General features: G+C 50.5%; 2 protein-coding genes across 3 annotated transcripts; both read right to left on the bottom strand.

The window, feature by feature from the left end:
* Window positions 1-299: 299 nt before the first annotated feature.
* Window positions 300-17,203, bottom strand: slc16a10 (solute carrier family 16 member 10). Of its 2 annotated transcripts, XM_029849143.1 has the most exons (7): window positions 16,835-17,190; window positions 16,523-16,801; window positions 6,844-6,988; window positions 5,437-5,860; window positions 2,805-2,948; window positions 1,653-1,881; window positions 300-1,176 (listed from the first exon to the last, which is right to left on the bottom strand). In XM_029849143.1, exons 1-7 carry the CDS (start codon window positions 16,854-16,856, stop codon window positions 953-955), a joined length of 1,467 nt encoding a protein of 488 aa, XP_029705003.1. In that variant the 5' UTR covers window positions 16,857-17,190; the 3' UTR covers window positions 300-952. The 2 variants fall into 2 exon arrangements, with proteins under 2 accessions (XP_029705003.1, XP_029705002.1); XM_029849142.1 differs by having other exon boundaries at window positions 16,523-17,203.
* Window positions 17,204-18,233: 1,030 nt separating this feature from the next.
* rpf2 (ribosome production factor 2 homolog) lies at window positions 18,234-25,650 on the bottom strand. The gene is made up of 10 exons (XM_003977471.3): window positions 25,503-25,650; window positions 24,311-24,443; window positions 23,123-23,160; window positions 22,880-22,919; window positions 22,717-22,798; window positions 22,558-22,634; window positions 19,939-20,038; window positions 19,753-19,855; window positions 19,512-19,656; window positions 18,234-18,611 (listed from the first exon to the last, which is right to left on the bottom strand). Exons 1-10 carry the CDS (start codon window positions 25,523-25,525, stop codon window positions 18,426-18,428), a joined length of 927 nt encoding a protein of 308 aa, XP_003977520.1. The 5' UTR covers window positions 25,526-25,650; the 3' UTR covers window positions 18,234-18,425.
* Window positions 25,651-26,200: the final 550 nt, after the last annotated feature.

Here is a 26,200-nt window from a genome sequence, read left to right as displayed (position 1 = left end):
ACCAGTGCTCCCACACACAAACCTGTAACAGCTGGAACACGTGTGGTGTGAATTAGAGGAGGTGAACTCTGGACGCCTGAAGGAAACGGAGCTGAGCGCCTCTGCAGGAGACCCCCCACCAGGGCCGGTTCTGCTGCTCTTAAGGATGAGAGTTGAACCATGGTGAGGGTCTTTCATGAGAGGCCGTGATGGCCGCTGGCGGGGACCAAAAAGGACTGCAAACACTTTATTTATTACCTGGAAAGATCAACTTTAAAAAAAGGTCACGAGCAGCGACCTGAAATAAAGACCAGAAGATCAAAGTGATGAGAGCTAAAATGATTTACAGGCATCAGGGAGGGGGGGGTCCAGCGTTCATTGACCCCCCACCTGGAAGCTCAATGCAGCGACATTACAAGAAAACACTTTGATCCATCTGCACGTCCATATTTATTTCCACCACCTTGAATCTAAACCGCCGTCAGTCACAGGTGGATCTCCTCAAATAAATACAACATGAAAAAAATGGTGGCGGCGACAAAACCAAGTGCTGAGCAAGGGTGGGGCGGCTGTGTTCAGGTACAAGCTCTTCTGTGTCCCTGAGCAGACACAGCGTGGTGGGGGGGGGACACGTGCACGCGCAGCAGAGCCCCCCCAGGAGTCAAACTGGAATGGTTTCCTAATGCACCAGTTCTCCGGGCCTGAGACGTCCAGGTCCAGGTTCACCGGAACAGGTGAGTCGGTGCTGGACACACTGGTCTCCCACAGGGAAGAGTTGACGGGGACGGATGGACAGGACATTTTCTTTCCCATCGGACAACAAGAAGACGTGCAGCTCTTTAAATTTCAGTTCTAATTAAACAACGCAGCGGAGTTCACTCGTCCGGGGAGACGGTTGTGTTAAACTCGTGTTAAAGCTCTGGCTTTTTTCATGGACGCGCGCGGGGCGTGTCCGTCTGTCCTCTGGCCTGTTTCACAGGACAGACTCTCCAGTTTGAAGCTGTGCGTCCTCCTGATGCTTCTCCAACATCCTGGTGCTGACCTCTGCCTCCTCCTTCAGGGCCTCCGTCTTTTCACGCCTCCTGCGCCGGGCCTCCACCCAGGGGATGAGGCAGAGCAGGGCTCCTCCGAAGAGGGGGGGGATCCCTGCCAGGTAGAAGGCCACGTCGTAGCTGCCCAGCCTGTCCCTGAGGAAACCTGCAACAGTAACAGTCCAGTGCACAGACGTCATTCATTTACATGGGGAAACTGGACTTCTTTCTCTGGTTACGTGGTTGATTTGATTTAACAGGTCTCTCGTTCACACGTGTTGCTGTTCAGCATCCAGCCAGGGGCAGTACGTCTAAATCAAATGTAGCTTTGCAGTTTGGAGAAGATTCTGTTAACCAGAATGGATCTGAAGCGGGTGAGCTTTACAACAAGTGGGCACTAGGGGGCGCAAAAGAGCCGTGAACGCAGAAGATGCGCGAATCTTTCAGGCCTGAGGCCCGACTGGTGCTGAAGGTTAGTTACTAAAGAAGAGAAGTGGAGATGGACCCAGACCGGTTGCACCGGTTCCCAGGCCACGTGTTTCTCTGCCCTTCTAAATTATTAGGGCCACCATGAAATATTCACCGGCAGTGGGGCAGTGGGAGCAGGACGGCCCCTGAACTGAGTTCACCAAAGTATCTTACCTGCTATAGGAGGTCCCACGGTCATGGGCACAGACATCAGGCCCAGCAGGAAGCCGATGGCTTGGGACACATCTTTGGCACCGACCAACTCAAAGGCGATTGGAGCCATGATGCTGATGAAGCAGCCGTCAAACAGCCCCATCAGCAGGCACACGGCAATCAGCGCCCCGAAGATGTTGCACAGTGGGATCATCATGGACATGAGCCCAATCACAAAGAACGATGTCACCTGCAGGACGGAGACGAGACGTCAGCTTGCATGTGCCGGCCAGATTCACTTCCAGAAGAACTCACAATGTAATGGGGGGGGGGGGGGGGCACCGGTCCATGAAACACCCCCCTGATGGGAGAGTCACCCATAGATGCCCCCGCAGCCTCGCCACAAGGCTCAGCAGCAGAAGGTTGTAGCAGAACATCTAGTGGGGGATGGTGGCTCCGTGAGAGCACCCTCAGTTCTGCTGGACCTCCCACACGATGATATAAAGACTATCCAGATCCCTCAGGAACAGATCAGCCGATCTCATCGTGACTCTGGAGGATCATCTCTGTAGCTTCCAGTTGATCTGTGAGGAGTCTCACAGTGACCTTTGACCTGGCTCTGCCTTTTAACTCCTATCAAAGGGATCCTGGAGCAGCTTTTTTCCCACCAGACACATTAAAAAGATCAGATCAGACTAACTTGGGATGGTGCTGGACTCTTTCAGGAGGTCTGGATAGTTCTGTCAGAACCCCCAGCTGATCCACCTGCTGAAGAGCTGACAGGAATCTCTTTTACTGGCTGCCCATTAAAGCCACAACACATTTTAAAATCCTTCTCTTGCATATGTGGCCCTCAGGGGCCCAGGAGAAGTGGACAGGACCAGGTTGCCGCTCCGCTCTCAGTGTTGGTTTAAGGCTGGTTCCAGAACCTTCAACTGCAGAATGGGTGGGGAGTGTTTGGAACGTTACTGTATGTGTCCTTGTGGTTTTCTCCATTTGCCTGGACCCCCGTTCCCCTCCTGGCAGCGTGTCTTCCTGTTCAAAGGTCAGGGCGCTTGCTAGCATGAAGGTGCTTTCTAGGAACTCAGGCTGAGTTTAAGGTGCATGGAGACAACCCTGGACCCCACCAGCAGAACCTGCGCGTGAGGGTGAAAGAACAGGGGGGGTGTTCACCTGCAGGTAGACTTTGTTCACTCCGGGAATGTAGTCCGCCACCCTGCCGAAGATGAAGCGACCTATGCAGGAAGTGATGCCGATAGACAGAAGCAGAACTTCTTTGTTGGTTTCTGGTCCAAAACGCTCCTCCACGTGCTTCATCTGTGGGGGAGACGACAAGGAGCATGACGTGATTATCACAACCTAAACACCGGCCCTCGTCCGAGCAGGAGTGGAGGAGCGGCCACAGAAGAAGAGCTTCAAAGTCGTGTGTGAGGCAAACAGGAGGCCCGACAGTCTGAGTGGCTGCACCCCCCCCAGGACCTAATACTGGCTCTGCTCCGCTTCTCTGCTGCAGCTGCCACAGCAGAGCCCCCACCAGCCACCCGGGAAGGGGGGGGGGGGGTCTTGTTCTCACTATCGACCAGTACCAAAATACTCATTCTTCTAGAAAAGTGAGGACATGTTGACTGGCCCTCACAATGTCACAGGACTATTTGAGGGTTAAGACTTGGTTTTAAGGTGAAAACTAGAACTAGATTTAGGTCAGGGTCAGGGGTCAGGAAATGCCTTATGTCTGTGGAAGTCCTCACAAAGATACAAGAATAAGAAAGTGTGTGCTCTCTCTCTCACACACACACTAAGCAGCACTTTAATGAATAGAGGAGAGTGAAGGGGGCTTTATAGAGGTATGATCCTCAGGCTGTCCCATCACAGAGCAGCCATGAGCACAGTCTGGGCCCCCCTGTGAGCCCCCCCCCCCCCCCCCGGGACACATGCTACTCATGCTACTGGACGGTGTCAGGAAGACACAGGAAGCCTCTTCTGCCAGAGAGCCTGCTGACTCGGCACGATGGAAAACAACTGAACAGCAGCAGGAAGTTCCCAAAATGGTTTCAGTCATACGGAGCGGCTCAGCAATACTGTGTGTGTGTGTGTGTGTGTGTGTGTGTGTGTGTGTGTGTGTATGTGTGTGTGTGTGTGTGACCGGTCCATGAGGGATCCGTCCGCTTTGGAAGGAGCAGAACAACATCTAACATCAACAGAAGTGCATCAGTGGGATAAAGACACAGAAGCTAATATAGAGAATTCTGCTTATTACCTGCTTATAGCCAATTAAGGATATTAATTAATGAGCTTCAGCAACAAACAGGAAATATGACCTTCATATCAGTGACTGAAGGTCAGAGGCCCCAGATAAGATTCTTATCTGTATTTAAGAGAGAAAACTTGTACATAATGTTCGATGATGATTCTGATTGAGACAGGAAATAGAAGCTGAAGTCAAGATATGACCAAACGCCTCAGAGAGCTGCTGTCGCCGCAGAAACCAAGGGAAGTGAAACGTGGAGCCATGTCACCATCTTTTCCTTCCTGTCACGGTGACCTTTGCCCATAGGAGACTCACACACAACACACACACACACGCTCCCACACACACACACTTGTGGGAGCTCTCTGGGGTCCACAATATTGGACACTTGGAAATGTAGCATGCAGGGGTCAAACATCCCTGGAGCGCTGTAACGTGCGTGTGTGCGTGCGTGTGTGTGCGTCAGCCTGGTTTCAGGACGCAGTTGTATCCTCACTGGCTCTACTGGACCTGCTGGGTCTCAGAACTGTGTGGGACCCTAGTGATCAGACTGAGGGGTGCTCCACGGGGGTCTGTGTGGACCGGACCTGCTGATCCCTGGAGGACCTGCAGCTTCCACACACCCTGATAAACTAAGGTGCTCCAGTTTGGCTGTGTGTGGCCCCCTGGGGTTCCTGTGTGACCTCAGCACTACAGTGAGGAACTTCAGGGTGATGCTGGACAGAACTGTGCTATTATTATATCAGAACTCCTCTGGTTCCAGGTGATCCTCCATGCACCTACTTCTTGGCTGGACTCTGTAATTAACTGTTAAGACCCCTCCAATGAATTCAAACAGTTGTTAAAAGAGAGAAGAATTAGAAGAGAGTTTTCGCATGTCCTGGAAACCCAAGGGGTGGTTGGAGAATCCTCGTCTTTAGCTACAAGGGCCACCAAAAGCCAAGCGCCTCCTCCTCTGAGAGAACTCGTGGTAGCACATTATCCCCACGGGATTCCCCACTCTGAAAGATGCTGTATGTTCATCGTAGTAAAGGAACATGTCCTGTGAGACAGTCATGTGATCTGAGCAGAACGGGGCACCCTGGCCAGTATAGAAGTCGATCACATGTTAGATCACGCTAGCTAGACGTTCGGGCTCCAGCTCCAGCAGGTCTGCAGCTACAGGCCTGGAAGGGTGACGGCCAACACAGCAGAGCCAGATTAGATGCTGAGACTGTTCATGTGCACATTTAAAGACCATTTAATAAACACTAAAGAATAACCACTGTCACAACTGCTTACCCATAAAATAACGAATACAAGAATACCGCTGATGGCCAATTCTGAAATAAAATACTACAAAACTATTTGGACCTTTGTCCCTGTTGCTGGGCTCTGCTGAGTCCAAACACAGAGGCCGTCTGTGGACACGTGAAGCTGCACAGCAACAATCTGTTGCATCTATATGATCCACATCTATCTGATGGCCCTTTGCTCCTGTGAGCTGCGATAACCTGCAGCTACACAAACAAGACAAACTCCAGCCGCGGCGGTGCCGACGGACGTGGTGCCACTTACCAGGTGAACGTAAGGCACAAAGTAGCCGTACAGGGCTGCTGGGATTCCAAAAGCCCAGATACGATATCCCAAAGACTTCCAGATGTTGAAGTTGAAGATCTGGCCGATGGGGGGGCAGCAGCGGCCTGTGCTGGAGGTCTTAGCAGGCAGCAGCGGCTTGTAGGTGAAACCCGCCAGCATCAGCACAAACATGAGGATGCAGAGGACGCGCATGGTGTTGTGAAGGCCCACTCTGCTCAGCAGGCCCGACAGCATGAAGGGCAGGATGATGGTGAAGATGCTGCTGCCGGCGGTCACGATGCCGTTCACCAGGCCCAGGCGCTTCTTGAAGTAGTGGCCCAGGATGACCAGGCTGGGCTGGTAGGAGAAGGAGCAGCCGCAGGCAAACACAATGCCGTAGGTGAAGTACAGGGGCCCCAGGGAGCTGCAAGGAGATCAAACCACAGGAGATGAGGACAAGACAGCAGATCCACACCAGCATAATAGAACTGCAGAGGGGCGCTCCAGAGACAAACGGCCTCGTGTGACCACACCAACAGATCGCCATCGTTTGGAACCGTGGCCTCTCATCCAATCGCCGTCTTTGTTCAAGGGGACCACAGGAGACTCTCGATGTGAGCTAAAAGTGGTTAAAAAGCTGCCCATTCTTGGTTCTTTGGCCCGAAAATACCAGGAATGGACCTTGATGGACAGTGTCCCTGCTTGGTGTTTAATATTGTGTGATGTGGAAACTCACGGGGAAGCTAACCTGATGACGCGCTGGTAAACACAAGCGACCTTTGATTGAGCTAAAAAAAACAGGATCAGGATGAGGACCGGGATGAGGACCGGGATCAGCACCTGCGTGTGCAGCCTGAAAACAAGTGCCGCCCCTCATGATTTCCGCTCAGTTCCGTTGGTGCCAAAGTCCAGCTGGAGGTAAATAAAGTCGCCTGCTTTAGAAAACAAGCTGCCAGTGAAACGACCTTTGCAACCAGAGCTACTCGGCTCTGCTGCAGTCAGACGTGATGGCCGCAGTGTTGCTCTCAGGTGCAGCACACTGGGTCTGATCCACTCAGTGTCCAACACCTGGACCATTTCTGTTCCACCATTTCTGCAAAGTAATAATGACATATTTCATTCAGTGAAGGCTGAGGACCGATGCATGGAGAAACGATTGAGCTACCAGAGCAGAGAACCTTCACCACCGGCCCACCCTCAGCTCAGAGGACACTCACAGACCCAGAAGCTTCTATCAGTGTCACTGGGAGGAAGCCCAGGTAGACCAGGCTGCTGTCCTGAAGCAGGTGACCTCAGGACGCCACTAGCCTGGCTCAACGCTTTAACTTGGTGAGGAGTTTGGACTGGACGTGACAGTGAAGCAGCACCAGGATGGGACACTGCCGCCATCAGGCAGAGGTTACTTACGTGACAAAGGAGCTGGCCAAGAGGCCCACCAGGCCGACGGCGGCGCCACCCACAGCAGTGATCCTGCAGCCCAGAATGTCTGTGAAGACGCTGACGATGGGAGAGCAGAAGAAGATCATCCCCATGGAGAGCGAGCCCACCCATGCTGAAGAGACAGAGAAGCACAAGCTCAGAAGACAGAGAAGGACAACAGGAAGTCTCCAAGAACAGGACAGGATGAGCAGAGAGCCGCCGTTTTGGAAGCTTGACCCCCCCGTGACGACATCCCCCCTCCATGGTCTCATCCTAGACCCTCTAAACTTCACTGGAAACCTGCAGGGAGCTGCTGCACCATACTGGCGCCACTGGTGGGCGTTTACCGCCTCGCCCTGGCAGAAATGCAGGGTTGTCCACAAGGTGTTGCTGTAGAAGATAAAGAAAGCTTCACATTGTCTTCCTCACGGATGTGGGGGGGATCCTGCAGCAGAGATCCTGGTCAGGTGGCCCTGCAGGTACCTGCTGCTGGTGATCCATTAACAGTCCAGCTGACTCTTGATCCCGATCCCCACCACACATAAAGCTTGTTTATGAGCAGAATGACTCCTTTTAAGAGGTTGTTGGAAGCTCTTATATTCGTTCCAGATGCTGCAGGAGGAAAGAAGCATCAAACTACGGTGGTTCCAACCTGCCCTTTGTGCCCCGCGTAATAAAGTCAGAGGGAAATCAAGGGAACCCATCGCTCCAAGACAACAGGAAATTGCTGCTGCGCTTTTATCCTTTTTCTTTCTTCGTTTAAAGATATTAATGTTTCAGACTAAGAGGAAATCTAGACTGAAAAATGTAATATGAGGATTGTGTGTTCCAGCGACACAGAAGCAGCCACAATTAGCCCACCTTGGCCATCTCTGCAGCTTTACTGGGACTAGTGTCTGGCCCACACTCACCAGCCGTCTCCAGGCTTCTCTGTAGCGGGCAGCCAAAACCAAACTGGAATCTAAATGCAGCCCTCGTGGTGTTCCCAACATGAGAACATGGCTGGACAGGAAGCAACTATTTAGCTGCCGAAAAGGTTGAAGGGGAACCAAAGGTGAACGGCAGAGGAGCAAACATGAAGTTGCTCCAGAAACCTTCAAGCTGAGCGTCCAGACTGTGGAAGAAGGAGACCAGTACACCAGATCAGACTAGAGGCCTCGTCACTTTGTTCATGGAGCAGCCCTGCTAGTCCAACAGAACATACTAGCAGTACTACTGCCTTCCAGCAGCATGGTGACTGTGGTCACTGTAGGTGATCGTGTAGGGCGACAGCTTAGACCGGTGGTGGGGACGAGGACTCTGGGGGTGAGGAAGATGAGGAGCACACAGAGAGAGCAGAGAATGAAGAGGAGGGAGCTGAAACTGGACGGGTGTTGTGAGGCCTTCAGGGAGCAGCTGGAAGAAGGAGACTTGGTGGAGGAATGAGGAATTGAATTCAGGGAAAGAGGTGAGCTGAAGAGAGAAGAGAAGGTTAGGAGCACAGGAGACATAGATGCAGAAGGTGAGAGCCACAAAGCATAGAGGCGGAGATGTGCCCACCTCTTCTGGAAAAGAAGATGGAGAGAGAAGCTGACTTGAAGAATGAGGGAAATGAGAGGCAGCCAAGAGTAGCAGAAGTGAGGGATGTGGAGCAGGAGAAGCAGAAATGAGTAAGATGATGACACCTGTGGAGGTCTGGAAGTGTCTGGAGAAGGACCTGTTGAGTTCCTGGCGAGGTTGGTCGACAAGCTTTTAGAGGGGTGCGAATGTCTAAGGAGGGAAGTTGATCCTCAACAAGGCAGACATGCAGAGGACCGGGGATGAGGACATCAGAGGGACAGCACATGTTAGATCTTCTGGAGGTAAAGCAGAGGGGCCAGACTGAGACCTGATCAGAGGAGGACAGTGAAGGATGCTGAGGATGGAAGTGCCAGGCAGGAGCCCTGGAGGAAGAGCTGAGTCTAGATATGCAGCTGCAGCTAGAGAGGACATACAGGCTCCTCACTCTGCCTCTGGGAGTGGATCACCTGGCCCACCACTCAGTCCCTCACTGAAGAACTGAAGCTAAAAGGGAAGCTGCAGAGTCACTGATTAACCAAAGTTAATGAACTACTAAAGGACACATTTGGGCTCAAATCACCAGCTGCTTATTTCACAACTTGTCCTCAACGGCAGCGACACCGTAAAAATGAAGAATGATGAACTAAACAGGAGGATTTTCCCACAGATCAGCATTAAAGTTGAGCACTTTCAATGCCCTCGAAACCTTCTATTTATATCACCATGGTAGCAGCACTGAACGTCCCAGTTATTGTAGTTTTTAATGCTGCAAATCAGAAGAAGCCTTTATTGCACAGATTTGCAGAGACCCTCTCAAAGTGCTCGTTCCTCCCAGTCCCAGACTGGGATCCAGTGAAGAAAACATGTTTTTGTCCAGCCAGCAACACCAGGATCAGGTTTGTTGTTGTTGAGGTGGAGCTGAGAAGGGGAAGAGACCAGCCATTGTTGCCCCACGTCTGTGGAGCAACTTCACCTTCAGCAGCTCCTCTTTTCACCAGTGTTTGCTTTGTAGTCCTGGTCAGTTCTGAACCATCCTGAGCCTCAGCCTGAGGAGAGACCTGCTACCTTCAGGACAAATGACTGGTATCAAACTACTGGTACCAAACTACAGGTATCAGACGACTGGTATCAGACGACTGGTATCAAACTACTGGTATCAGACTACTGGTATCAGACGACTGGTATCAGACGACTGGTATCAGGCTACTGGTATCAGACTAGTGGTATCAGACTAGTGGTATCAGACTACTGGTATCAGGCTACTGGTATCAGACTAGTGGTATCAGACTAGTGGTATCAGACTACTGGTATCAGGCTACTGGTATCAGGCTACTGGTATCAGACTACTGGTATCAGGCTACTAGTATCAGACTACTGGTATCAGGCTACTGGTATCAGACTACTGGTATCAGGCTACTAGTATCAAACTACTGGTATCAGACTACTGGTATCAAACTACTGGTATCAGGCTACTGGTATCAGACTAATGGTATCATACTACTGGTATCAGACGACTGGTATCAGGCTACTGGTATCAGACTAGTGGTATCAGACTAGTGGTATCAGACTACTGGTATCAGGCTACTGGTATCAGGCTACTGGTATCAGACTACTGGTATCAGGCTACTAGTATCAGGCAACTGGTATCAGGCTACTGGTATCAGGCAACTGGTATCAGGCTACTGGTATCAGGCAACTGGTATCAGGCTACTGGTATCAAACTACTGGTATCAGGCTACTGGTATCAGGCAACTGGTATCATGCTACTGGTATCAGGCTACTGGTATCAAACTACTGGTATCAGACTACTGGTATCAAACTACTGGTATCAGACTACTGGTATCAGGCTACTGGTATCAGGCTACTGGTATCAGGCTACTGGTATCAGGCAACTGGTATCAGGCTACTGGTATCAAACTACTGGTATCAGGCAACTGGTATCAGGCTACTGGTATCAGGCTACTGGTATCATACTACTGGTATCAGGCTACTGGTATCAGGCAACTGGTATCAGGCTACTGGTATCAAACTACTGGTATCAGGCAACTGGTATCAGGCTACTGGTATCAGGCTACTGGTATCAGGCTACTGGTATCAAACTACTGGTATCAGGCTACTGGTATCAGGCTACTGGTATCAAACTACTGGTATCAGGCTACTGGTATCAGGCTACTGGTATCAGGCTACTGGTATCAGGCTACTGGTATCAAACTACTGGTATCAGGCTACTGGTATCAGGCTACTGGTATCAGGCTACTGGTATCAGGCTACTGGTGCACCCCAGTGCGGTGTCATTTTATCACACACGCTACTGTGTGATAAAATGACACCAGCGTGAGTGTGTATTTGCGTCGCAATGTTTAAACATCATAAGGTAAAAAAAACTGGTAGCTCAGGTTGTTGGTTTGAATCCTGCCTTGGACCTCTTGCATATTCTGACCCTGAGTTAGACCTTTTGGGTCCAAAGGAAAACATACGTTTATTTAGAAAAGCGTATTTGACAATGTTCCCTTTAATGCACAGAACCAGGCTGCTCTCTAAGGTGGCATTTATATGAATATGGACGAAGCTTCATTAGCCATCGTCACGGGTCCCATGTAGTGGGGGCTCAGCACACTCACGGGTACAGATTCACCTGCTGAAGGACATCAGGCAGGCATTGCATGAAGATATCAGATGTCCTGAAGATCTGTACTTGTTAGATGTTGGAGGAGGACGGCCAGTGGAGGACTTCATGACTCAGTAGGTTCTGGTGTTCTGCTGTTGTTAGCTGGATGCTATCACAGTCAAGCTAGGGGCTAGTGGGGAAGATGTCCGAGTCCTGTCACTGTGCAAGCTCGCTACCAAAACTAGCTCTTAGTTCCTGTTTAACCACCAGTGACCTCAGCTGTCGCGTGACTTTACATTACCATGACAACAAGCAGTCTAGGGTGAGGCTTAGGTTGAGAGTGAGCTTCATCTTGCAGCTGCTGGTGGCTCACGAACACCTTCCCCATGAAAGAACACGAAAAGTTTGAGAAAAAGCAGCACTTGATAGCACACCCGGGGTGGGAGGTGGGGGGTTCCTGGCATCTCCACAAAAACAGCCTAATGCACATTCAAGGCAGTTCCAATAATTCCCAGATAATATTCCTTCAGAAAATCCCTACAAGGTTCCTATATGAGCATGTGAGGAGCATGCTGGCCCTGGGCCAAAGTTCTGTGGTCTCAATGTCCAACAGCCAGTCCTGTTTAAGGATGACAAAGAGGTCAGCCATGCCCCCTCTGAGGGCCTCAGGCTGCAGCAGGAACACATCTGGCAGAGAAAGCATAATGGCCATTTCTCCATCTTCTGCATGAAACAGCTGGAAAACATTTATCTGGCGAACTGGTGGGAAGAATGCGCAGGCATCCAGCCCGAAATCCAGCTCATGTCAGGGGTTTCTGGCCCACATCACAGGAAGTGAAACCTCATGTCGGAGTCTAAAGTAAATCAGGGATGACAACTGTATGGAGCAGCTCCAATAAGCTGACACCAGAGAGGGGTGGGGGTGGGGGGGAGGTGTGTTCACTGCTGAACTTCCTCTCCACCCTGTTTTCAGACCACAGACTAAAGTTTTCCAGAGTCAAGATTTGCAGCTTTCATTATTCCAGAAGTGGCTTCTGGTAGAAACTCTGCAGGAATCTGAAGGAGTGCAGGTCCAGCTGAGAGACCTTTGTCTTTAGCTGGTTGGTGGATGTGTGCTGCCTGTTAGCCAGGGGCAGATATCTGACTTCAGAACCGGGGGGAAATAAGATGAAACTATTGAGGGCCACTAAACACACCAAGAACATGAGAAAAAAGATTCAAGTTTAATTACAGCGACACACAGCAGAAACGCCCCCCCCCCCCCCCCCCCAGGTGAAAACAACCCTTGAAGAGACAAAACCTGCTGATAGACCCAACAGACCCCTACTGCTGTGGTGTGAGAGCATAAAGACAGATCATGTGATCACTCAGCATTCAGCTGACTGGGACCCTTTATGACGGGATGATGGATGGATGGATGGGTGGATGATGGATGGATGATGGATGGATGGATGGATGGATGGATGGATGGATGGATGGATGGATGGATGGATGATGGATGGATGGATGGATGTCTGACTCCTGAAGTCCTCCAGGTCCTGACACCTCCTGCTGGACCTGCTCATCAACTCTCTACGATCATTATTTGTTTAAGGAGCATCTTTGATTCTGAACTGGGATTAATTTCACCCAGAGTCAAACACCAACATCTGTCTGACACCAACATCTGCCTGAGACACCAACATCTGTCTGAGACACCAACATCTGCCTGAGACACCAACATCTGCCTCAGACACCGACATATGTCTGAGACACCAACATCTGTCATACACACCAACATCTGCCTGAGACACCAACATCTGTCTGACATCAACATCTGCCTCAGACACCAACATCTGCCTGAGACACCAACATCTGTCTGACACCAACATCTGCCTCAGACACCGACATATGTCGGAGACACCAACATCTGTCATACACACCAACATCTGTCATACACACCAACATCTGTCTGAAACACCAACATTTGACGGGCATCAACATCTGTATGAGACACCAACATCTGTCATACACACCAACATCTGTATGAGACACCAACATCTGTCATACACACCAACATCTGTATGAGACACCAACATCTGTCATACACACCAACATCTGCTTGAGACACCAACATCTGTCATACACACCAACATCTGTCATACACACCAACATCTGTATGAGACACCAACATCTGTCATACACACCAACATCTGCTTGAGACACCAACATCTGTCATACACACCAACATCTGTCATACACACCAACATCTGTCATACACACCAACATCTGCTTGAGACACCAACATCTGTCATACACACCAACATCTGCCTGAGACACCAACATCTGTCCTACACCAACATCTGTCTGAGACACCAACATCTGCGTGAGACGCCAACATCTGCCTGACGCCAACATCTGCCTGACACAAACATCTGCCTGAGACGCCAACACCTGCCTGTTGGTGTCAGACAGATGTTGGCGTCTCAGGCAGATGTTGGTTTGCAGCATGTTTACCTGCTTTATCACAACCTTCACCTAAACGCTGGCTGAGGTCACATGACCTGACAAATATTAACTGCTGAACTTTCCGATTCCTTCCTTTGATGTCACGGAGCTCCTGAAATGGAAAGATTCTGCACAATCAGGCTGTTTTACACACAGACATGAACAACGTGTCAGTAGAATTCCCATTTTCCACATTCCTCTGGAATGAAGGGATGAATGAAGGGCGCTCTTCAGAAAGGGATGTGGGCTCCACTGACGGAGAGGACTGAGACCTGAGGGAAGGTGTGACACCAGAGCGGAGAGCACGGTGCAACACCAGCCCACTACTCCAGACTGATGGAGACAATAAGAAGTGCTCTGTCTCCTGGCAGAACCAGAACTCCAGTGAAGCCACCATCCTCGACACCGTAAATAGTAACGACGTCATCAGCCCCTTTAATTACAACATTGGGAACATTCGGGAAAAGTTCTGCCAGGATCTGACCCTGTCGACTCTACCTCCAGGCTGCCTCCGTGACATCAGGGTCTAGATGAGCAGACGTGTCCTCCAGTTGAACTCAGCTAAAACTGAAGTTCTCACACTGGGCCCAGAAGACCTGGGGAACATGTTCTCTACTGATGGAGCCTTGCTGAGTGGCATTAAGTTTCCCCCAGTACCACTGGAAAGAAGCTGGGTGTCTGGTATATCAGGGCCCATATTAATCGTGTCTCAAGGTCACCTGTGCAACATCACCAACGTCAGGAACGTCCTGTCCCAAAGTGGAGCAGAAGGATCAGTTCATGTGTTTAGTTCCTCCAGGCTGGATTATTGGTATTCACTTCTATCTAGATGCCCAATAAAGTCCTTAAAGTCTCTCCAGCTGGTCCAGAATGCAGCAGCTCAGGTGCTGAATAGAACCAGGAACAGAGACCACATTAGTCCAGTACAGGCTCCTCTACACTGGCTCCCTGTTAAATTAAGGAGAGATTTTAAATCCTCCTTCTCACATAGGAGGTTGTTCATGGTCTTGGTCTATTCTCTCCAAACACAGGTTTACTTGGAGTTTCCAGGGTTTCTAGAGGTAGTATAGAGGGCAGAACCTTCAGTATCAGGGTCAGGTTCTCTGGTACCAGCTCCTAGTCTGGGTCCAGAAGGCAGAAGCAGTGTCAGTGTTTAAAACCAGACTTAAAACCTAAGGGTCAAAAAGTCTGTCTGATCCTGGATACGGTTCCTCAAGACCTGAAGGTCCAGTGGCCCAGAGCTCCATATGAGGACATCTGAAGATGCACCTGGGCTCATGGACTTGTGTTCTACCATCGACACCTTCATCCATGGACAGATTACGCAACTTCTACATCTCCAATGATAATGAACAGATGTTTTCCTGACATTGATGTTGAGGTTCTCTGTACATGTGGTGTCTACTACACGTCTGTCCGCCCCAGGGAGACGGATCCCTCAACCGTGGCTCTCCTGCAGGTTCCTTTTCTTTCCCTAAGAGGGTTTTTGAAGGATTTCCTGACCCGGTTTGAGGGTCTCGGGATGGAGGGCTCACAACTGGGCAGCTTTTAAAGCCCTTTGAGGCAACAATGTTTGTGATTCTGGGATCTAAACAAACAGGATTCGATTTCAAGAGGACGAGGCTCCGCCACGCTGAAGGACTGTCTTCTAACTATGAGCACCTGAGGTAGTACACCTGTGTCCGCACCACAATTAACTTAACTTAAAAAAACACATTTTACAGAAGGCTTTTACTTCCTGTTGAGTTGTTTACTAATTTTACTTAAATCGATGTTTAAGCTAACATTCGATACAGCTGTATGTCCGTACGTGTGCACATGTCAGTGGAACATACGATGATTATTTATACAATAAAGAGATAAAAAACAGAAAACCTTTGTGTCTTCCTTGGATGTGTTAACATTTTATGACAAACGTTGGAACCTTTGCTCAGGTGCCTTCAGATGAGGACAGAAATGAAATGGGAGTGTCGCCCCTCAGGCGAACCACAGCAGGCATAAAACACATGACTCGTGTTCGGACCTGTGCCATCTCTGATGGGTAACATCACTAATCTTTAGCCCTAATGGGTCCAGTGGGTTGGCTAACGTGCATTGTCCATATTGTCCCGTGGGCACAGTTGCTGTGTTGGTGGTTGCTTACAATCTCCACTTTATTACCATGTTGTTCCAGGCAACACAGTAAAATGATTGTGTCAACTGGCAACAAAATCAAAGAGGAACACGTTATTTAGCATTAACAGCTATTTGGCTGTGCTAAAACATACATGTTAATGGGTGTAAAATATTACTCAGTGTGTGGAAGTTGTTCCAACAGGACCCTAAAGAGCAGCACTAGCATTCTAACTTCATACAGAGTGTATCTGTGGCTCCAGCTGCACGTGTGGGGTTTCTATAACAGCTGTGCACCACCTGTACGGCTGACGTGTGCACCAGCCCACAGGTGGTGCACACCAGCCCACAGGTGGTGCACACCAGCCCACAGGTGGTGCACACCAGCCCACAGCACAGGTTATTTTACAGTTAAGCACAGTTTGAGAAGAGAAGCATCACCGCGGTCATATGAACACCTCCCAGACCTTTCCAGGGCCTTTCCATCCACACATTGCACTCAAATAAAGAGATACGTGTGCAAAGTTTGGAGGTTCAATAGTGTTAATGTGAGGCGCTAAATGAATCAGACGGTGGAGTTAGAGCCGGGCGGGCTGTGGGGGGCCAGAGAACCCACCCAGCACGTCTCACAATTCAGAGAAAGCAGAAGAAACATGCGATATTGGTTTGACAGGGTCCAGGTTCTCCTCGACTCAATGCTCCGGCGCTGGTTGTCTCTTCCCGCACTACTTTAAGCGGTCAGAAGAACCAACCGAGAACCAACACGTTCCACCTCTCTGGTTCCACATTTGGACAGCTCGGTGAACTGGTTCGACAAACATTATTGTGTGCTCTTCCTTTGGCCCCGCAGCCCCACCGGGAGCGCCTGAGCTCACGGAACCCCCCACCCGCACTTAGACAACTTTTGACTGAAGCACTTACCTGTCCTGAAGCGGAGGTCCTCATCATCCTCGGATCCAAACTCCTTCAGCAGGGAGAGGAAGAGTATACCGAAGGCGTTCTGGATCCCGAACACCGCGCCGTTACACCACATGGAGGCAAACATGACCACCCAGCCCCAGCCGCCCTCTGGGTGCACGAAGTCAACCGGATCAACCCCTGGAACCGCGCTCTGCTCCGGGACGCTCACCTGGCCGTTCGAGTCGCCCTTTTTCTCTTCCTCCGCGGGGTCACCAGCGGGCACCCGGTGGTCCTCCGCGGGGTCACCAGCGGGCACCTGGTGGTCCTCCACGGTGTCAACAGTCCCTTCTGTCATCTTTGTGTCACACTAGAACTATTGAGAGGCTTGGAGCTGTGTGTGGACTGGTTTTCAGTGACACATTCACCAAAGTAAGCCCATCCAGTCCAGGATCGTTCCTCTGGGGGCGGGGCTCCAGGAACCCTGCCCTTGGCTGGAACCGGTCCCGCACACGTCCAGCTGCTCCTCAACGGTCTCACTACCAGGGGCTAAAAATAAGGCAGCCCGGGGAGCCTCGGTGTCACTTACAGATTGGAGCAGAGAACCGAGCCTCCACGCGCCAAACAAGCACAAGCACGTCTGAACGACGCAGACCGCAACATCGCCGGTGCTGTTATTACACGGTGATTAGCTGGTAGTTAGCAAAATTACTACCTATAATCCAGCAACGTGGATAATGGTGCTGCGGAGTCCGGAGACTTGACCTTGATTCCAAGGATCAAAAGCCAGGGGTTCTTTGATCATAAAGCATCCTGTGGTCTCACCGTCGGGCACGCGCTCCGATACTACTGTTTAACTTGTACTCTTTTAACTTGCCCCTCCATCAAAGGCAGAACTGCACCCCGACACGAACACACAGGGGTGTTCTGGGTTTAGATACAATTGGTGGGGAAATTGGTGGCTCGGTGGAGCGCTGTCATTTCCCAGCCGACCACTGGTGTGTCCCAGTAAAACCAGTTCACTGTGCACCACACATGCCAGCATCAGCAGAGTAGCGAGGACTTCCCACTGGACACACATTTCAGCCTTCAGCAGGCAGGTACACAGTGGAATGTCCATTAGTAGCTGCAGCCAGTAACCACCAGTAACCACCAGTAACGGTGGCTCAGTGCAGCCATGACGGTGCGTTGATCAGAGGTCCTGAAGGATCTCCTTCACCTTGGTTGGGGACTGGGGGCCGTTAGCTTAGATGTGCATCCATCTATATGTATACGCATGTGTATAAACGTGTGCACGCATGTGCGTATCTAACTATACATACACGTACAGTCAGGGGAGCATACATACGCACAGGTGCACACATGTGGATGTGCAGCCATCTGGCCACACCTTTCCATATATGGAAGCGTATATATACACACTAGGAACATTCCGACAGATGGAGGAGCCATTTCATCAAATAGTGATTTAAAGTGCAGTGCTGAAGATGCCCGTGGCTGCAGTTAGACCTGCGGACCACCCGTCCTGTCCCCTCTGCGGGTCTCGGGCCGACTCATCAAGACGGACAGGTGTGCTGATGCGACGGCGGCACACGCGAGCCTCCAGGTGAACGCCAGCGAGGAGCAGCGACGGTCAATGTTGCCAACACAAACCTGGTTCCCCTTTTCTACCAGGGTAGCGCTGCAGGTCCGGACGACTGGTGTCACCAGAGCCCCACAAGTATCCACAAACACCTTTTGTGTATTAGAAGCTGTATTAGGTGAGTTTGCATTCATAGGTTTACAGCCACGACGGGCTTCACAATAGCTCGGGTTTCAGCATTTAAACTTCAAGAAAACAAGTTCATCATGTAAAGAGGTGAAGTGAAGAAAGGATGTAGGCAGAGAGCGCCTGTGGTCCGAGGAGCAGCGTCTGGTCAGGTGACCCTCAGCTCGCCACTCTGGCCTCTTTGGGGGCGGGTCCGTCCTGTTCCCCGACAGCCGCCCTTCCTTTCCTCTTCCTCAGCCCCTTCATCTTACGCGTGCGCAGTTTGGACAGATCCTGCTTCTGCATGTGCACACGGCCGAACTTGGTGCCAAACGCATCATGGGAAATGTTCTTCTTCTTTTTAGCCTGTGAGGGTTAAACACACATAAGCTGTGGAGGCGTGCTGGTCCATCATGTGAGCAGACACAGAAGAGAAGGTGCTACTGAAGCCATCTAGAAACACTCCTGTCTAACTGGATCAACAGGACATTAGGAGGTGGCCACATCATGACTGAGGAGGACAGTAGCCAGTTTGAAAAATGCCACCACTTAAACTCATGGCTGTGTTTATAGTCATGCCGCTTTAGCCTCCTTTGCAGTGTCCCTCCTCTGATGCTGAGCTGGCCCCACAGTGGCCCCAGGGCCCCCAAGGTGGCGGGTCTTATAGAAGCAGAGGAAACAGCCTGCGATCAGGGTGACTTGCCATTTGTGCTGTGGGGCTGCTCATCCTCCCAGTCTCAGCTGGTGGTCTCGTCATTCCAACACTGGATTAGCTTAAATTCCAGTGTCTGCTCTGCCCCCCCCACCCCTGCTCATTCTACCTTCCTCAGTGTCCCCCAGCAGAGCATTAGCTGGCTGTCAGCATTAGCTTCATGCTACCTTTACAGGTGCTTTTTCTTTAACAAGCTGCTAATCAGAACAAATCCCTTGCTAGTAAAACCACATGAACATAGGCTGAGTGATGACGCTAACTCCAGGAAATTGTCTTATCTGCTGCTTCACCTGACTTGCGGTTTGGCAGGTTTGGTATCACCTCTGATTAAAATTTTGTTCAGCCAACATTTGGGAAAACTAAACGTTCCAACACCGTCAATGACCCGCGTCCACAGTTAAGACTGGGCAAACTAGGTCCTCTGGCGCCCCCTTCAGGACAAGTTGCTGTTTTGAAGAAAATCCGACGGTAAAGACCACATTTAGGCCCACCAGTCTTTCCACAGGAGAGACTGGTGGGCTGCTACTTTCGGTGAAGGGAGAGTGAGGCGTTACCTTTAGAGCCTTTGGCTTTCTGTGGGCTAACTTATACAAGTCATCCGAGGCCAAATGTGTCCTCCTCAAGACCAAATCAAGCGACGGTCCGATCTCCTCCAGCTCGATTCTGGGTGTTCTGCAGCCAGACTTCTTCAACAAGGACCTGTAGCAGTGCCACCCTATTAGTCCTCATCAGTTCTTCTATTGTGGCTGAGATTTAATCCCAACTCCGTGGGGTATAATACACACGTCCACCTACCTGTAGCTGCGCATGTAGATCTTTCCGTCTAGTGACGTGAAGTGCAAAACATGCTCCAACCCGGCCAGACGCACCGCAGACACATTTGGACCTCTGAAAAAGTCTGACAGAAATGTTTGCCTTTGATCAGCTTCACCCCATTGGTGTGAAACAACACATCTGGCTCAGTCTGAACGAAGTACCAACCTATTAGCAGACTCTTGAGACGTTTGTGTTCGTTGTCGGTGTCAAATGCCTCTCCTGCAAACAGCAGCATGGGTTTGGTTCCCTCAGGACACTTGCTGGCCTGCATCACACACAAGTCAAGTCTCAGGCCTCCATGTTCAACACCTACATGGACAACACCCCCCTCCCTGACCAGTCCTCTAGTCTCAACACCCCCCTCCCTGACCAGTCCTCTAGTCCCAACACTCCCCTCCCTGACCTGTCCTCTAGTCCCAACACTCCCCTCCTGACCAGTCCTCTAGTCCCTCCCTGACCAGTCCTCTAGTCCCCACCACTCCCCTCCCTGACCAGTCCTCTAGTCCCAACACTCCCCTCCCTGACCAGTCCTCTAGTCCCAACACTCCCCTCCCTGACCAGTCCTCTAGTCCCAACACTCCCCTCCCTGACCAGTCCTCTAGTCCCAACACTCCCCTCACTGACCCATCCTCTAGTTCCAACACTCCCCTCACTGACCCGTCCTCTAGTCTCAACACTCTCCTCCCTGACCAGTCCTCTAGTCTCAACACTCCCCTCCCTGACCAGTCCTCTAGTCCCAACACTCTCCTCCCTGACCAGTCCTCTAGTCTCAACACTCCCCTCCCTGACCAGTCCTCTAGTCTCAACACTCCCCTCACTGACCAGTCCTCTAGTCCCAACACTCCCCTCCCTCTCACTGACCAGTCCTCTAGTCTCAACACTCCCCTCCCTGACCAGTCCTCTAGTCTCAACACTTCCCTCCCTGACCCGTCCTCTAGTCCCAACACTCTCCTCCCTGACCAGTCCTCTAGTCCCAACACTCCCTTCCCTGACCAGTCCTCTAGTCCCAACACTCCCTTCCCTGACCAGTCCTCTAGTCTCAACACTCCCTTCCCTGACCAGTCCTCTAGTCTCAACACTCCCCTCCCTGACCAGTCCTCTAGTCCCAACAATTCCCTCCCTGACCCGTCCTCTAGTCCCAACACTTCCCTCCCTGACCCGTCCTCTAGTCCCAACACTCTCCTCCCTGACCCGTCCTCTAGTCTCAACACTCTCCTCCCTGACCCGTCCTCTAGTCTCAACACTCCCTTCCCTGACCAGTCCTCTAGTCTCAACACTCCCTTCCCTGACCAGTCCTCTAGTCCCAACACTCCCCTCCCTGACCAGTCCTCTAGTCCCAACACTCCCCTCACTGACCAGTCCTCTAGTCTCAACACTCCCCTCCCTGACCCGTCCTCTAGTCTCAACACTCCCTTCCCTGACCAGTCCTCTAGTCTCAACACTCCCTTCCCTGACCAGTCCTCTAGTCCCAACACTCTCCTCCCTGACCCGTCCTCTAGTCTCAACACTCTCCTCCCTGACCAGTCCTCTAGTCTCAACACTCCCTTCCCTGACCAGTCCTCTAGTCCCAACACTCCCCTCACTGACCCGTCCTCTAGTCCCAACACTCCCCTCCCTGACCAGTCCTCTAGTCCCAACACTCCCCTCACTGACCCGTCCTCTAGTCCCAACACTCCCCTCACTGACCAGTCCTCTAGTCCCAACACTCCCCTCCCTGACCCGTCCTCTGACCTCCACTCCAGGGGCCTCACATACAAACGCTCACTCTCTTTTCCAGTCCAAGAGTGAGATAACCCTGGAAATGTGCAGCGCTCCACACCAACTCCCTGGTTGGTGGACAAACATTTCAAGCACTTTAAGGTTGTTGGCGCCCCCTAGTGGCGATGTTACAAACTGTTAATGTCCAAAAGGACATTCCTGAGAGGGATGTGAGCATTAAGCTAAACAGATGAACCACAAACTCACCCAGGTCTTTGTGATAACACGAATGGATCTAAAAGTGTGTTTGAAACGGTGCAGAAAACCCCGTTACCAACAACGACAGCGTTGGTGCCATTAGGAGATGTTGCTAATGGAGCAGACGAGCAGCACTGGCAGCAGCTGCTTTAGGGACACAAGGACCATCCTCATGGAACTGTGGGGCTGGGCAAGTGTTAATGTTCGTTGCTAGTAATGACAGCTAATGTAAGATTAGCCTCTAATAAAGTTCATTTTGTTCCTGGAGAAGCCTTTCACTGAATTCCTACATTTATTGTGCGGTAATCTAATTGTAAAATGTATTTGTTACATGTTTTGATGCATTTTTATGATTTATAAAAAAAATTATGTCTGAATTTTTGGGGGCTTGGAACGGATTAGGGCATTTATGTGGAAAACGCGTCTCTACTTATGTAATTTTCAGGTTACAAAGCAACTTCTGGAACAAATTAAATTTGTAAATAGGAGGTCCAACTGTACTCATGCAGTCATCTTCCCATCCAACTGAGGCGGTATGTGCAGACCTTCATTGTCTGTTAACATCAAAGCAAACCTGGGAGAGGCTCTTAAGCCAGGGCGTTTGACACCGTCAGGCAGAGCAACGCGTGCAGCGTATGACACCACCACAGCAATGGCCGACCTAACCGCCACATGACAAGCCTGTTCCTGACTTCAGGGAACTTCTAGGTTCTCCTCAGCTTTACATTGTGGTTTAGTGAGCTTGTGCAATAAGCTGTGTGGAGAACTGTAGGCCCAGCCAAGCAGAGACAACGCGTGAAGAGACCCATATAAAACAGAAACCAGTACCTTGATGTCACTCAGAGAGGAGAACTTCTCAATTCCCAGTTCAATCATATCAAGGACGTGAAAGTCAAACAGGCGCCCTGCAAACAAAACACATGCAGTTTCAGGATGCTTCATTTATCAACGCGATTCCCACCCAAGTCACCCAGCCACTGGTTTTACCCAGTATGAGGTTGTCCGGGCGCTTTTTGCTGTGCGACCCAAATAGGAACAGAGAGCAATCCGTCTTCTTGGAAAAAAACTCCTAGGATGTCAAACAGAGGTCAAACCATGAGAAGAGCAGGTGTAAACAGGGTCGTGGCATTTTGGGGTTTTCCACACCTACCAGTGACGTCGAGTCCTCAAAGGGCCGAGTTATATTCTTCCTGACAAGTAGTTACAGGCACAGTTAGCTCAGGAGTGTTGGTAGAAGCCACAGAAGCTCGATTTCAATTTGTGATATCAAACATGAATGAAACAAGCCAAACCGGTCCCAAGACAGACGGTTTCTTTGTGTACTGGTACGATACACCTGTGTGCCTGTGAGCAGAGGGATCCAACCCCCATCAAAAATACACTCTCCACTTACTTTTTATACAGAACTGCATTTGGCTTCTTCAGGGCATACTGTAGGGGAAAAAGACAATTTAGATAATGCTGATAGTAATAATGCTCAATTTACAAAAGCACATGAGCGGAAGAGCAGAGAGGGAGAAGCAGTAGGGTGCAGTAGGGTGTGGAGTCCTGGCTTGGCTCGAGGGGATAATGGCCAAATGTCTGGTGGTGTCCAAGGGGCCACCGGGCCAGAGGGAGGCTGGCGATGACCAGCTGTGTATATTTCTGCAGGTTTTAACAGAGACACAGTTGTCAAGGCCTTTAGGAGCATTGCAGCTGTTCCAGGGGGAGTGCTCCTGGACCACATGGCAGGCATGATGTTGAGCTCAAGGAGGTGCTGGCAGGACGTGACAAAGCAGCGCGGGGCAGAGGCACCCCGCATCCCAGACAGCACTGCTGCCGGGGGGACTCCGGCTAGGCCGAGGACACGACACTCCGCCTCTGTTGTCACTCTGACGTGACCCTGGTCCAAACATAGACGCTCAACCGTTCCAGGTCATCTGCACTTTCAGGAGCCTACTCAAGTCATATCACTTGGGTCGGTGCCAGCGTCACAGGGTTGAAATCCACTAATGGTGCAGACTAAAGGGGCTAAATTAGCCTTGTTTAACCTTCTGATGCACCAAGCACATTTGGGTTTTGCGCAGTGATGATATATACGAGGTTGTGAATGGTGGGGTTTTATTTCGGTAAAGGCTTGTCAGTCCCCCAGGGCTCAGGCTGACCTTGCTTGCTTTCCCAGGCAAGAGGCCAGCTTGTGTCTTACAGCACAAACAGAAGGACCAGGCCATGAGGACGTTTCAGACCGATGCGGTTTGAAAATGGGTTTAATATCCGAGAGGGATAATGAGAGACGCTTGTGCTGTCGAAGGATGAATATTTCTCATCAGGATTCATCCCAGCACTTGTTTTAAAGCTTCCACCCTTAACCAGGCCAAAGGCTTTAAAACACCTCCTACCCCTCGGCTGACATCATCCCATGAAGTGGTTCACATGTGTGTTTATAGATGATGAGCAGCTTTAGTTTGTGCAGCTCATTAGCACTGCTTAGCACACGTGTGTGGCTGTATTTTTAAGTCCTGCCACCCAAACAGTAGATCGAAGTGGATGTTTGTGAGGCAGCGCAGGGCCGGATGGTTTCCAAGACTATCGGCTTACTTACGATGTCTTTGAGGACGTTGCTGATGAGCTGACTGGTGTTTCCTCCCTTCATGATCATGGCGCTCTTCCCATCCTCCACCAGCTTGGGGGCTCGGCTCTCCAGGAACCGCTTTGAGCGCTTGGTTTTCGGGTTTCTGGCCAACAAAAATAACCAGGGCACTTATTATAATCTGCAGCTTACTGTTCTGACCCGTCCCTGCTTAAAAACACGTAGGATTTTGTGTCCTTTGCTTATTTCTACATTATTGGTGAGAGCTGGTGGTTGCTAGAGGGTAGCACAAGCTGTAATGCAGCTTTTTAAACAGACCGGAGGCTTTACAGGGTGAGACTAATTAGCTGAAGTTGCACTTTACAAGCATCTGTGCACAAAGGAAAAACTGGTTTCTACAGTTCTTTGGTCCCAAGAGGCATTTTAGCAGCAGGCTAACTCTGCTTTCACCCTGAAGTTAGCACATCAGCGAGGGATGTTGTTCACATCACCAGCAGTAGCAGGTCTGACCCCTACTGAGAGGGGCCTGGTTGTTTATGCCCTCCTCTCACACGTCTTCATCATCATCATCGTTCCACCTTCACGTGTGCTGCAACACTGGCCAACAGTGGACAGCATGGACGCCAGAGAGTCCACGGGCAGCCTTCTTGGTACCATTTTGGCCCTTTGCAACATTTAAGCGACCCGTACTTTCCAAATATAAGTGTGTGGAGGGAGCAGACACACACCACGGTTCATTTCAATGGTCAGGTGTGACGGAGACCTCGTTGGTCAAAAGCTCCACCAGTTCAACACACACACACACACATACACACACACACACACACACACACACACACACACACACACACACACACACACACACACACACACACACACACCATCATCATCATCATCATCATCATGAAAGACCGTTACAACCACCCCTTCAGTGCTTCATCTCACTATTATTACGATCATTTGATGCCGATGGTGTTTATTTTGTGTCAACATATTGACTGTTTGAATTGGACCTTTTCTAGAAAACCCCGATTTAAAGGAGTGGTGCCACAGTTTAATGTATTTCTGCTCTCAGCACACATCTCAACATATTTGTCTATTGAAGTAATATTTAAACAGAGGTAACGTTGGGCTTAACGGAAGAAAAGTAAATTCGTGACGGAGAAAGTACAAGCACTTAATAACTTTTCTTCTTCAAACTTACGTTATCCCATTTAACTGCGTCATGGTTCAGACTTGATTGCCGGTAGCAGGTTAGCCACTCGTCTCGCTCGCTCCGCCACGTGAGAGCAAAAGGCGGAAACTGTTGTTTTTGTTCTTCTTCTTCCCGGAGAAGACGCACGGTGATTGCTCATGATTGCCACCTTGTGGTGTGTGATGATAACTGCAATGGCAAATATCTATATAGCCCCCCCCCCCCACACACACACACACACTATATATATAAATTGATGAATTTGTGAAGTCAGGGTTCCATCTTTCCATCTAATGAAGCATATCCTGCTGTGGCCACGGCCGACTGGCCCTTGAAAAGTGGAATTAAAGTTAAACGCTCAGTCTTTCGCTCGAGCCAACTCACTAGATAGCGAGTGGCGAATATTGCTTTTGGCTGTGGTGGACCAGCCTCTCTCAAAAAGGTTCCAGGTTTGATGGCAGGAGGACCCAGATCAGCCCTGACCTGTTAAGATCCACCGGATCCATGAAGGGTTGCTGTGGTATCTGGATGTGAGCAGCAGAACTTGTGTGTGTGAACCTAGCTGTAAGGGCCTTAAGGAGGATGCTGGGTGGAGCTCCAGAATGTTTGGAGGCCAACTTAACACTTTCATACCATCATTGTGCTCCTCAAACCTGTTTTGTTTTGCTGATAAAGGCAAACATCTTAAGGTGGAATGGTCACACCAA

This window comes from Takifugu rubripes, chromosome 16, assembly GCF_901000725.2.
Source record: "Takifugu rubripes chromosome 16, fTakRub1.2, whole genome shotgun sequence".
NCBI classification, from domain to species: domain Eukaryota; kingdom Metazoa; phylum Chordata; class Actinopteri; order Tetraodontiformes; family Tetraodontidae; genus Takifugu; species Takifugu rubripes.
Note: the sequence above shows the minus strand (reverse complement) of the source record. Positions and strands in the feature narration are given on the sequence as shown.

What these genes read in the sequence shown, in the direction of transcription:
- rpf2 (XM_003977471.3), bottom strand. Translation starts at nt 25,525, where the DNA reads ATGACGCAGTTAAATGGGATAAC. An exon ending in TCTCAAGAGTCTGCTAATAG is followed by an intron (nt 19,856 to 19,938) that starts GTTGGTACTTCG and finishes CATTTCTGTCAG; the next exon opens with ACTTTTTCAGAGGTCCAAAT. An exon ending in GAAAGCCAAAGGCTCTAAAG is followed by an intron (nt 18,612 to 19,511) that starts GTAACGCCTCAC and finishes TAACCCTCACAG; the next exon opens with GCTAAAAAGAAGAAGAACAT.
- slc16a10 (XM_029849142.1), bottom strand. Translation starts at nt 16,856, where the DNA reads ATGACAGAAGGGACTGTTGACACCGTGGAGGACCACCAGGTGCCCGCT. An exon ending in TGAACAAAGTCTACCTGCAG is followed by an intron (nt 1,882 to 2,804) that starts GTGAACACCCCC and finishes TCCGTCCTGCAG; the next exon opens with GTGACATCGTTCTTTGTGAT. An exon ending in CGTGGGACCTCCTATAGCAG is followed by an intron (nt 1,177 to 1,652) that starts GTAAGATACTTT and finishes TTACTGTTGCAG; the next exon opens with GTTTCCTCAGGGACAGGCTG.